The 13,032-nt window shown below is 40.6% G+C and overlaps 1 protein-coding gene across 9 annotated transcripts in view; it reads left to right on the top strand.

Moving 5' to 3' along the window:
• FRY (FRY microtubule binding protein) overlaps positions 1–13,032 on the top strand; it is a 425,513-nt gene that overhangs the window by 370,106 nt on the left and 42,375 nt on the right. For all 9 annotated transcript variants that reach the window (XM_036831330.1, XM_036831325.1, XM_036831331.1 and 6 more), the window contains 7 exons: positions 965–1,059; positions 2,886–3,493; positions 4,409–4,506; positions 4,841–5,011; positions 8,673–8,813; positions 10,856–11,035; positions 12,758–12,919. In XM_036831330.1, the coding sequence (XP_036687225.1) occupies positions 965–1,059; positions 2,886–3,493; positions 4,409–4,506; positions 4,841–5,011; positions 8,673–8,813; positions 10,856–11,035; positions 12,758–12,919 (1,455 nt within the window). The remainder of the gene's footprint in view (positions 1–964; positions 1,060–2,885; positions 3,494–4,408; positions 4,507–4,840; positions 5,012–8,672; positions 8,814–10,855; positions 11,036–12,757; positions 12,920–13,032) is intronic.

The raw sequence follows: 13,032 nt of genomic DNA on the forward strand, positions 1-13,032 counted from the left end.
TCTTTGAGCTTTCTTCCTCTCGCCAAGTATCCCAGCCATTTGGACGTGTAAAATTTATTTTAAAATTCTAGAGGTTGACTTTTATTTTTACAAAAATCACTCCAGGGGGCATTGTCCTAGAAATTCAGTGGACACTTTTATTGAGCCAACAGGTGAAATCCTGTGGTGACTCTTTGTGTTGTTTTGTCTTTATTGATTTTATTTGGTGGGGGCTGAGGGAGTTGTCTTGTTTTGTCTTTTCTACTAACAACCTAAGATGCAGTTGTGCAACCTGCCCACCCAGAGAAGGGATCGCTATTGTATCTGTGCAAAGCACCACACCTGTCTGTGTGGTTAGCCTTCCATAAACTGAGAAAAGCGAAAGAAGTAGTGGGGAGAGTAGATGCCACAGGAAGACCCTGTGGACTGGGGACCCCAGAGACCAGGGAGCTGGAAAGCCAGGGGCATTACAAGCTCTGCAGCTTGGGCCAAGCCCTCATTTTCCACCGGAAGTGTTCTGCACATCAGAGGACCTGCACGCCTGTAGACTTAAGCTTCTTCTCCTCCTCCTGGCCACTGGCAGTACACTATAAAATGCCCCTGGGACACAGCCCTTCTCATACTTCATCTCTTAATCTCTGGCTTTCAGACGTTGCCACTCTGTATTTCAGATGCCCACCATCCCCCTCAACAAGGGGCCATGCTTGTCCCTTGCCCCTCCCTGTTGGATTTCAAATGAGATTGATCTGTGGAAGACCTCACAGCTAGGGAAATAAATCTTCATGATGATCTGCTAACTCCTAAGCCATCTGAATTTCCTAAGTGGCCCTTAAAATTTGTTTGTAGCCTTTGTACATTAAAGTAACCATGACTGTCTAGCTTTCAATATTACCATTATTTGAATAGTTTGCTTTGATTAAATTTATCTTCAGGAAGTTACTAATAGTTAAAGCAGTACAGAATGTTGTCTTTGCCTGTTTGGCAGGGTTACGTAATGGAAGCACTCCTTACCTTGGAAGCTGCTGTGGGTAACTTGTCTGACTGCCTGAAGAACAGTGATCTCTTAACTGTATTATCTCGGTGAGAATCAGTTTAACGACGTTTTGAAAATCAAATACGCGGTACTGAATATTTGGGAGATGCCTGGACTTTGGGCAATGTCTAAAGAACAAATCCAGTTTTGGAAGTCTGTGTATGATCCAAGAAAGTATGTATGACATTTCCTTAAGTTAAAAAAAAGGAAGTTACAACACACACACACACACACACACACACACACACACACACAGTAGATAAGTATTTTAAAACATCAGCAGGATAGACAATAAATGTTATTTCTAAATAATACAAATATTAATGATTTTTCATTTCCTATTTCTTTGAGTATTTTTTCAAATTTTATGAAATTATCCTATTTATTATGTTCTATAGAAACAAAGTATTTTATTTTTAAATTTTTTTAAATTTTTTTATTTTGGCCGGCTTCTCATCATGGTGGCTTCTCTGGTTGTGGAGCATGGGCTCTAAGTGCATGGGCTTCAGTAGTTGTGGCATATGGGCTCAGTAGTTGTGGCACACAGGCTCAGTAGTTGTGGCGCATGGGCTTAGTTGCTCCGCGGCATGTGGGATCTTCCTGGACCAGGGCTCGAACCCATGTTCCCTGCATTGACAGGAGGATTCTTAACCACTGCACCACCAGGGAAGTCCTATTATTTATTTTTGGCTGCATTGGGCCTTCGCTGCTGCGTGCGGGCTTTCTCTAATTGCAGAGAGTGGGGGCTACTTTTCCTTGTGGTGCACGGGCTTCTCATTGCAGTGGCCTCTCCTGTTGTAGAGCATGGGCTCTAGGTGCATGAGCTTCAGTAGTTGTGGCACGTGGGCTTAGTAGTTGTGGCTCATGGGCTCAGTCACTCTGCAGCATGTGGGATCTTCCCAGGCCATGGATCAAACCCATGTCCCCTGCATTGGCAGGCAGATTCTTAACCACTGTGCCGCCAGGGAAGCCCCAGAGTATTATTTTTTAAATGAATATATACGAAACACAACTGATCGATCACTATAAAAACAGTTGGAATAAATGTTGATTTTACTTGAAGAAATTTCTACCTTAGGATCTTTCTTTTTTTTAATTTTTCAATTCCTTTTGCTCCTGGCAATGTTTAATAGCCCATTTCAAATCATTCACAATTTTGCATTCTGTCTGTGTAGTTAAGCTCATCTTGCTTGAAATTCAGTCGGCAATGTTATATCACGTTGAGCTTTGTTTCATTTTTAAGTTGAACATTTTTATGCATACGTAATTTTAGTGTGATTACTACCATCATACATACTTATCTATAGAAACCTACAGATTAATCTAAATCAGTAAAAATTTAGCAAGAATGTTCATAAAGAGTTCTATCTTTTCAGCCTGAAATAGATTTAGAAATCATTTTTCATAAACGTTTATAAGTGCAAAAATTTTCCTTTGACACAAACATTTACTTTTTTTCCTAGATATTTCTTTATCTGTTCTTTTTATCAGTCAGTTAATAGAATATTAACATTTGTACCTATCAGGTACATTTTATTTTGTAATCACTCTTACCCAAATTCAAACAAAAAATAAATGAAAGATCAGTGAACTTTACAGACAACTGCTTATTTCTTTAACTTTTTGATAAGTGGAAATCAGTATTCGGTTTTGTTGGTGAAGGTTGTTCTGATTAAGTTTTGTTTTTCATAGCTTTATGTTTAAGAATAAGGAAACATATTCTTTCAGTTTAAGAATATGGAAAAATGAATGGAAAGTAATATTTCCAAAGAATGATTTCCCTCGCTCATTGTTTGTTGATGGATCTTGAGAGGACTAGCCTTTCACTGAAATGTGTTGGCTTCCTATTGAACTTTTTAACTTTTATACCCAGCTCTTCATCACCAGACTTAAGCTCTAGCGCTAAACTAACAGCAAGCAGAAAGAGCACAGGACAACTCAATGTGAACCCTGGAACAGCCAGCGGCAGCACAGCAACTGCAGAGCGCAGCCGGCATCAAAGGAGCTTCTCTGTGCCCAAGAAGTTTGGTGTTGTCGACCGGTCCTCAGACCCACCTCGGAGTGCCACCCTGGATAGAATTCAGGCCTGTACCCAACAAGGCCTCTCCTCAAAAACCAGAAGCTCATCTTCCTTGAAGGACAGCCTCACAGACCCATCGCACATAAACCATCCAACCAACCTGTTGGCCACCATCTTTTGGGTCACGGTGGCCTTGATGGAATCCGATTTTGAGTTTGAATACCTAATGGCCTTAAGGCTGTTGAACAGACTGCTGGCTCACATGCCACTCGATAAAGCTGAGAACCGAGAAAAACTGGAGAAACTCCAGGCACAGCTCAAGTGGGCGGACTTCTCAGGGTTGCAGCAGCTGCTCCTGAAGGGATTCACCTCCGTCACCACCACCGACCTTACCCTGCAGCTGTTCAGCTTGCTGACACCGGTGTCTAGAGTATCCATGGTGGACTCATCCCAAGCCATTGGTAAAGCCCACATCACTCACGCTCTTACAGTTCTGGTCATGGTGGGACTCATGTTTAGTGTCATAAGATAATGTGGGCTTAGTACTTCTAGCGATTCTGCTTAAAAATGGGTCTTTGGGAATACTTTGTTCTTTCTTTTAAAATTCTATATAAGTCTTAAAATTCTATATAAGTCTTAATTATGTATATTGTAAGAGATATTTTTAAGGCAATAGCATAAAAGGAGCAGGAGTAATACATAAGACAGTAATCATTTCTTTCTGCTTTCCAGATCAAATTGCAGACAGTGTTGGTTTATTCCATTGCTCTTGTACAGACTTTTTTCCCTTTTTTCTTAACTCCTAAATCTTTTATTTTTCTAAGCCTTTCTTTTCCTCTTGAAAATTCCCTTGGTTCCCTATCATTTTGAATTAAGCCAACAACAAACCAGATTTTTAATACCATGGCATGTGGCCCAGAATTCTTTCCAGGAAGCCAAAGCTTAATACAGTGGAACTAAGCTACTCCTCATCATTTTAAAGAGTCTTTCTGATTACATGAGTAAGACTTAAATTGATTGGCCTGTGTCTTCTCAAGCAGGTTTTCCTTAAAATACATTTTTTGATAAAAATTCAAACTAGTGCTTCAGTTCATTTTAATCTGCTTTTAAAAATCTGTGCCAATCATTCTTATTTGTAACAGTCCGTAGCAAAACAGCTGCTGAACCTGCAAATTACAAATGTACTTCAGTGCCTCCTTTGAAATGGTGCCATTGCAGTGGTACATTTTTCCTGGATTTATGTTAGTTCAGATCAAAGCTGCTTCAAAAGGCTGCTTTTACATCACCTCAGAATAAAATCTGTAATATGCCTTCCCGCTATTAATGGTTCAAATGCACTGTATTCACTTGTCTCCATTGTATCTTCTCTAATCCAGGGTTTCCACTGAATGTCTTGTGTCTCCTGCCCCAGCTGATACAGCATTTTGAAAACCCCAGCCAGTTCTGTAAGGATATAGCCGAAAGGATTGCTCAGGTATGCCTTATGGTTTCACCCTCAGGCAGATCCAAGGCCTAATGGTGGACAGAGTTTACCAGGCTCAGACAGGGCGATGAGTTTCATAAACCTGAAAATAATAACTGATATCACTAGTAATTCACATCTCTGGGTGGCTGATTTGCATTGTCATTTCATTATTGAGAAAACAAGTGGAAAAAATTGTGAAAATTAAATTACTAAGCGCCTCTGCAGCTACCCAAAAAATGTATCGATCAATTTTCCAGGCTGCTGGGGCTTATAGCAAAATTGCTGACATTTCTTCCTATTCATCAGGCTGTTTTATCCCTAACTGATTTTCTTCTTGTAAAAGGTTTGTTTGGAAGAGAAGAACCCCAAACTTTCCAATCTTGCACATGTCATGACTCTTTATAAAACACACAGCTACACGAGGGACTGTACCACGTGGGTCAACGTGGTCTGTCGATACCTTCATGAAGCATATGCTGACATTACCTTGAACATGGTTACCTACCTGGCAGAGGTAAGCTCTTCAATTAAGGATAAAATCTGTTATAGTTTCTATGGGTAAAATATGTATGTAAAACTGATAACAATAGCCTTAACTTATTGATCGCCTATTATCTACTGGCATAGATGCTGTATGGAATCATTTAAAATCCTCACAACAACCCAGTGATGTAGGATTCTTTATTTTAACAAAGAATCCGAGGCTCAGCCGGGTTAAGTAGTCTGCCACAAGTTTAAGGTGAAATGAGGTATAGCTGCCTCTGAAGCTTAAACTCCTTTTTACTACACTAATACCTGTCAGAAATGGCAGAGGTGAGGAGATTTTATCTGCATTATTCTGGGTGTTCAAATCTTATTTAGGGAGTTATTGTGTGGCTTGTGTGTTTAATGGTTGTTTGCTCTGAACTCATTAACAAAGCATATATTTTTGAAAAAAACTTCTTATCTTCATCTTTTGTGTTTGTTTTTAAAACTGGGATGGGATTTTTGTCCTCATACCATGTGTTCCTAGCACATTCATGGCAAACCCCTACTCTGACTTCCGTGTACGCTGACGCTAGAAATACACGCCACTCTCGGCAAGTGAAGAAATGTATTCTCTAGCACCCCCAGACCCCAACTAGTTTACTATACAAGGTCATGAAATCTGTGAGGCAAGTGACTGATAGTATCACCTTGTTTCAGCATTGTCAGCATTTGCTCTTCCTTTCTGGATCTGCGTTCATGCCTCTTGCTGGGGCCTTTTCAGAAGTGATGAGGACAGTCCATTCTAATTTTTCTTGTATTATATCACCAATCCAGAGTGCAGATAGGTTAAGAATCAATCAGTCATTTTCGGAAAGGCTCCGTAAGACTGAAAGCCTCTACCTAGAAAAAGGTAGCTGCTTCATCCACCAGCATATATAGTTGACCCTGCAGGATTTTGATTTGCAACACAGATCAGCAATATTGGGCTGTATTCGCACTGTCAACAGCCGAGGATTATTTTGCTCTTTTCACACCCCCATCCCTGGCATTTAAAGAACCTCTCTTAAGTGCCACCCTACTGCTTTTGACAATCACCTTGGTCACATCTGTCCCTGCAAGAGTTACTAATCCAGCACACACATACCTTAGCACACAAGAAGTACCGGGATAAACAATGCAAACACCCTGCTTACCAAGGCAGCCAATGCCTGTTTTAAAACAAGGTGAACTGGGAGAGAGCAAGGAGGCAAAATTTGTTTGGTTCACTAGACATAAAAGTTTCAAAAATACAAATGGGCTGTGGTCTGTACATACGATGGAATATTATTCAGGCTTAAAAAGGAATGAAGTATTGACACATGCTACAACATAGATGAACCTTGAAAATATTATGCTAAGTGAAATCAGCCAGGCACAAGAGGACAAATACATGATTCCACTATATGAGGAGCATAGAAGAGGCAAATCTATAGCCATTGTTTTACAGTTACAGAGTTTAAGTTTGGGATGATGAACAAGTCCTGGAAATAAATAGTGGTCATGGTTGTGCAACAATGTGGGTGTACTTAATGCCGCTAAAGTGTACACCTAGAAATAGTTAAAATGGTAAATTTTATATTATATGTATTTTACCACAATAAAAAAATAAATTAAAATGGATATCCTAATTTGTTCTGTGCTGCCCTTATCAACAATTGTCACCACAAATTTTATTAAAAACTTACCTACTCACTACATATGATATAAATTAACTGCTATTTCAGTTAGTCCCATGTTCTTTCAGCTGTTGGCCAGGTACCTACATATAATTTTAGGCGGCTGTGGTCACTGTTTCCACTGAACCTGCTGTGCTCACTTCACACTAACTTTGTATGTGTGTATGTGTTGACAGAGCTCACATCTTGTCACTTTCAATAACTGTGGAATTATATCGTTAACCATCTCCCTTTTGTTGCTTGTATTCATAATTTTTTTTTAAATAGTCCTTTGATGCAGACTTTTTATCAGATTATATTTAGCTCATTTTTCCTGGTGGCATTTCCCAAAAAATCTATCCAGGTAAAGCTCATGGATACATTTGGGAAAATGTATGCATTTGGGAAATTAGTCTTCACAGAGACTTTCCCAATTTACAATACTACAAACAATGTATAAATATTCAGGTTATCCCATATCCCCACTAAATTCTATCATTCCATTTATACATGTTTTCAGTTGAATATTTTTATTGGTACTTTAAAAATCTCTTTATGTATTTCCTTTCTAGTGAAGATATTCCTTTTTTCATACAATAGATTTGTAGAATTGTATATTTCCTCATCTGTTAACTCTTCAGTTATTTCTTTGGGCCACTTTTTTTTTTAAATTCATTTATTGTATTTTTGGCTGCGTTGGGTCTTCGTTGCTGCGTGCAGGCTTCCTCTAGTTGTGGCGAGCGGGGGCTACTCTTCGTTGCGACGCACAGACTTATCATTGCGGTGGCTTCTCTCGTTGCAGAGCACGGGCTCTAGGCGCGCGGGCTTCAGTAGTTGTGGCTCTCAGACTTCAGTAGTTGTGGCTCACGGGCTCTAGAGCGCAGGCTCAGTAGTTGTGGTGCACGGGCTTAGTTGCTCCGTGGCATGTGAGATCTTCCCGGACCAGGGCTCGAACCCATGTCCCCTGCATTGGCAGGCGGATTCTTAACCATTGCACCACCAGGGAAGCCCCGGGCCACTTTTGATGTGGAATTTCAGCATTTATTTGAATCATTTCTATTAATTTTTAATTTTGAACAGTAACCTTTTTCATTATGTCTGTCACATCAGTTTTCTCATTATTTTGCTTTCCTTTTTGAAAATGTCATTGATTTTTTCCCCAGGATTATAAAAGCAGTATGTTCAAAAATAATTATATTATCTAGGGAGAAACTCTATCAACATTTTGTTGGGTTTACTTCCAGCATTATTTCTATATAACACACACCCATTCACATCAATGTTGGCATCATCTATTATATAGAAATTATATATCCTTCCTCTTTCACTTAATATTATCTGATATCCTTTACGATCTTTAAAAATGTCATTCTTTTGACTACATGATATTTCATCATATAATTTACCATAATTTATGTATCCATTTCCCTAGTGTTTGACATTTAAATTGCTTACAGAGCTTTCTTGTTTTGTGTGGGTTTTTTGGTTGTTTTTTTTTTTACCCTTATAAATAATGCCTTGGTGAAATCTCTTACTTAAATCTTAGTATTTATCTCTAGGTTTGGAAAAGTTCCTAAAAGTGTAATTAGTATTTCAAAAGATATGAACCCTTTTAGTACTATTGATCTCAATTGCCAAATTATCCAATTTACATTTCCACTGATGTGTAAGAATACTCTTCTTATATCCTCACCAATACTATCATCAATTTCTAATCTTTGCCAATTCGGTAACTGATAAATGTATCTTTCATTTTCATTGATATTTTTCAGTCATTAGTGGTGTTTGATGCTTTCCTTTTGAGGTTTATTTTGTTGCATTCCATTGTGTAATATTATATTTATATACTCAGACTTACCTGTGTTGCCTTTGATAATACCTCCATTTCTTCAGTAGTTAGGATTTTCTTTTCCCTCCTAAGGAAATGTGCAATCATAAAGGTACTAGGAAACCCTGGTGCTTCTGTGTGAAAATCTGGTGTCAAACTGACTCACTCTGTGCTTTTCCCCGCAGCTGCTGGAGAAGGGCCTGCCCAGCATGCAGCAGCCCCTCCTGCAGGTGATCTACAGTCTGCTCAGCTACATGGACCTTTCCGTCGTTCCGGTAAAGCAGTTCAATGTGGAAGTTCTGAAAACCATTGAAAAATACGTGCAAGTGAGTATTTGAACCAGGATGTTTCCCGAAAGTCATTCCAGAAAGACTGAGGCTTTGCATGGAGCTTTCTCTGTACTTGGCCACAGAGCTGTATGGGTGCCAGGCTGCATGTTCATTCATTGGTATCCATAACGTGCTGAGAGCGGCTGAGACGGTGGCCGACCACACCCCGAGTGGTGTCCTGAGGAAGAAGGCAGGACCAGGCCGCAGTGCGTTCCTGAGCCTTCGGAGGACACCTCTCTGCCTCTTGGGCTTCTAGGCTGGGTATTGAAAGCACACTCCTGGCTGGGAGGGCAGGGGCAGGGTCTCATTTGAGCGGTCCTATTTCAGTGGAGAAGGAAGAAGCCACTTGCTTGTGCCTGGTTCTAGGCCAGGCGTTTCAAATGCGAACAGTTAATTCAGAGGTTCACATTGTCCCTTTAGAACTGAAGGAATTAAGGTTAAGAAAGTGGCATAAAGGTACTTGAAAATACTCCAACAAACAAACGTAGTGTACTTGGTAAGTTTCAGAGTTCAAGGGCAAATGCTAGGTTTTTCTCTGGTTAAGCTCATTGACTAAGCCATACAATTTTCGACTTTTTTTTCCATCCTCACTTCACCAGTCACATTACTTGCAGAAAATTACTTAATGCTAAAAACGATTTTCAAGCTTTTCTTTTTTTCGAGTGGCGTTGCTCCAGTAATAGTTGTACCATGTGGTAGGCATTCATTACCACTTTCTCACTTTACACTCATGAGAGACAGAGGGTCAGTTCACATCTTTCTACGAATCATGTGCCCCTAATTTAAAAAAAAAGTGATTGTTTTATTAGGCTACCTATTCTTAGGCCTGAGGGCCATCCCTGGTACTCAAGATCTTATCTTGAATGGTGGCTAATTTCATACTCAAACCATGACCTCCCGTGTGCAGAATTTAACAGTGAAGGAAATGTGTTTTATTTCATGCACTTTATTCCAAGGCCTAGGCAGATAATAACTTTTATCATGCTAGTTTATCTGTGTTCAATATTTTTGTGGGAGAAGTACCTCAGTCGGCCTGGGGTTGTCAGGGATACAAAGAGGGTGAAACAAATGAGACTTACAGGAAGAGTAGGAGTTTGATAAGGCAATAAGGAGAGGAAGGGCATTCCAGGGTGAGAGAATAGCATGAGGAAAGGCACAGAGGCTAGGAGACCTTGGCTGGTTTGTGCAACTCCAGGAGTTGCCTGCGGGAGATTACCCCTGCAGGCCTCGCTCAAGGAGTGTGGACTCCACCTTGTCCACCAGAGGGAGCCCTTGAAGGAGTTTAAGGGAATTGGCTTGAGCTGAAGATTCTAGAAAGATCACTGTAGCTGGAGTGGGTTTGATGACGGACCCAAGGAGAGGCTGCACCTGGGGAAACCAGTTAAGAGGCCATTGAAATAGTCCAGGCAGAGGCCAGAGAGGATTCAGCTGAGCCAGTGCCAACAAGAATGGAGAGGGAGTGGATCAAGTTCTCAGGAGGGAGGGAAAGAGGGGAGGTAAGAATGGCTCCCAGATTCCTGGGTTAGGTCATGAGGAAGATGTGGAGAAGAAGAGAAGAGGGCTGAGGGCAGGGATCAGATGCCCGGGAGCAGGTGCAGCAGAGAAGTAGGAGAAGGACCAAGGGAGCTTGGAAACTGGAGGTGGGGCGAATCTTGAGAAAGAGTGAGTAGACAGTAGCATAAAATGCAATGAGGGTTGCTGCAGGGGAGGGGGGCAGTTGTTTGTCTTCTGTTTTGTTTTGTTTTTCAAACTGAAGAAATACCTCATCAGCAAAAATGGTACCTTGTTATTTTAAACTTTTACTTATTTGAATGTGGACAACACGTGTCTTTTTTTATTCTTGTTTCCTAAATGTAGCTCATCTTATGCATAAATTATCTTTTTATGTCATTTGCCTTTTACTTATCACAGAATTTCCTGCACTGTTTTAAATCAATGAGCTCTGACCGGTCATTAGAAGTTTCGGTAGCTAGCGGCATATTAGTGTTTTTTTTTTTTTTTTAATTATTTTTATCCGTTGACTGTTTTATTTCCTTCAGAGCATCCACTGGAGAGAAGCTTTGAATATCTTGAAGCTAGTAGTTTCTCGATCTGCCAGCCTAGTTTTACCTTCCTACCAACACAGTGACCTTTCAAAGATAGAAATACATCGAGTATGGACCAGTGCATCTAAGGAATTACCTGGGAAAACCCTGGACTTTCACTTTGATATTTCAGAGGTATGTTAACTGTTTCTGTAAACTTTAGCATGAATACATAGTGGCAAAGGTCAGAACTAGTTGCCTGGAGAAGGGGAGACTTATTTTACAGTTATGTCAAGTGAAAGCTCCTAAGGCCTAAATTAGGTTCAACGCATTGTCCTATACACTGGGGCTCTTCTCTGGCAGCTTTTAAAAATAGAAGCTAGCCTCAGTTATATAAAAATGATTTCCCCAAAAAAGATAACTTTAAAATGGAATGATCTTAAGCATTTTAAACCATGACCTTCACTCATTCTTTATCTGACAGCTGTCACGTCCTATCTTGTATCCGCAACCTTGTTTCCTGAACTGCAGCCAAACCAGCGGATGCCTGAGATTTACAGGAATACAGAATCTGCCTTTATGGTCACTTCCCCAAGCCACACTGCTTTTTAAACCAGTATAACTATCTAAATTCTTGCCTTGAGGGAGATGGGTGTGCGGAGGGAAGAGACTTATGAACTCAGGAGTTAGGAAGAGAAGAAGACAGAAAATAGGTTTACCTGCTGGTCCATGAACAAACTTTTGGGAGGCCTGTACTTAACTATTTTAGTCTAAGATGTAAAAATACATTTGCTTTCCTGTCTCCTTTACCCCATGACCCATAAACCCCCCAAAGCAGAAACAATGGCCTGTCCACTTTGTAAGCACGGTCTGTACAGTGTCTGATGCATGTTAGGTACTTCATAAATATTCTTCAACATGGCTGAATGGATTCATTCACTAAAGGAATAAACTAGATCAGCTTACATGGGACTTACTCTATTAATTAGGTTGTGGCTAGATTGGGTTTTTTCACACAGTAGTCTTATTGACCGTTCATCATTTCAATACTCAGGTAGAGGTGCTGTTGTGCCACCATTGTGATATTTAGTATCTATATGATATTAAGGTATCAACTCAGTATTTTTCAATTTTTAACATTTCTTTTACATTGCTGGAGGTGGGGGAAGCTTACTCTTTGACTTGTTTACTCTGTCCCAAAGAGGTACAGAAAACCTGTAGCCAGTCAGCTGCATGCCCCGGAGACCCAGCTGCTCCAGAAAGATGTGCCTTGAGAGGCAGGTGGAGAGTTACCAGCCAGCGTCTGCCGTCTCTGAATGTAGGCCTACGAACAGGTTTCTGCAGAGACCTCCCTGGGGCTAAGGTTTGGGAGGTGCTGCCTGCCCAGCCACCACACTACGGGACTCTCAGGAAGTGACATTTCTGAAGTGTTGTCAAGAACCTGGCCCTGACCTCATTCATTAAAATAATTGAAAAGATATAAATAATTTAAATAAATTTTTAAATAATTGAGAGTGTATCAAGATTGGTGATTACAGGTTGGGACGAGGGGAAGGAATTTTGGTCTTGTTTTAACTATAAAGAAAGTCTTTCAAGCTTAAACATCTGAAAACTATTTTGCTTTCCTGCATGTCTTCCTTCTTATCTTTACAATCATTTCTAAAGTGTGTTTAAGAACAAGCAATTGGATTTGTTTTCAGCTGCTAAAGAGGGTGGGAAAGGGTTGAAGATGCAAAACGATCTGGAATATGTATTTGAACGTAAGGAAAATGAGCCTCCTTGTAACACTGAACTTCTCTAATCTAAGTTTTAATCAGATAAGCAGTTCTTGGTTGCTGCTGGGACAGAGCGATCCGTATACCCCAGAAGTATGAATGAGGTAGAAGAACGTGTGCTTCTCTGTTCTTTTTTCTCAAGACGCCCATCATCGGGAGGCGATATGATGAACTGCAGAGCTCTTCCGGGCGTGATGGGAAGCCCAGGGCCATGGCCGTCACCCGGAGTGCGTCTTCCACCTCATCAGGCTCCAACTCCAATGTCCTTGTTCCTGTAAGCTGGAAAAGGCCCCAGTATTCTCAGGTAAAGAGTCCTCGACTCCCAGGATTGGAAGGGAGCTTAGGGGACCTATTGAACCCAACTGTGATATGGGATTCCTGCCTCCACCATCCCAATATTTCCCATCTGGGCATCGA

The sequence above is a fragment of the Balaenoptera musculus genome, chromosome 18 (assembly GCF_009873245.2).
Source record: "Balaenoptera musculus isolate JJ_BM4_2016_0621 chromosome 18, mBalMus1.pri.v3, whole genome shotgun sequence".
Lineage (NCBI taxonomy): Eukaryota > Metazoa > Chordata > Mammalia > Artiodactyla > Balaenopteridae > Balaenoptera > Balaenoptera musculus.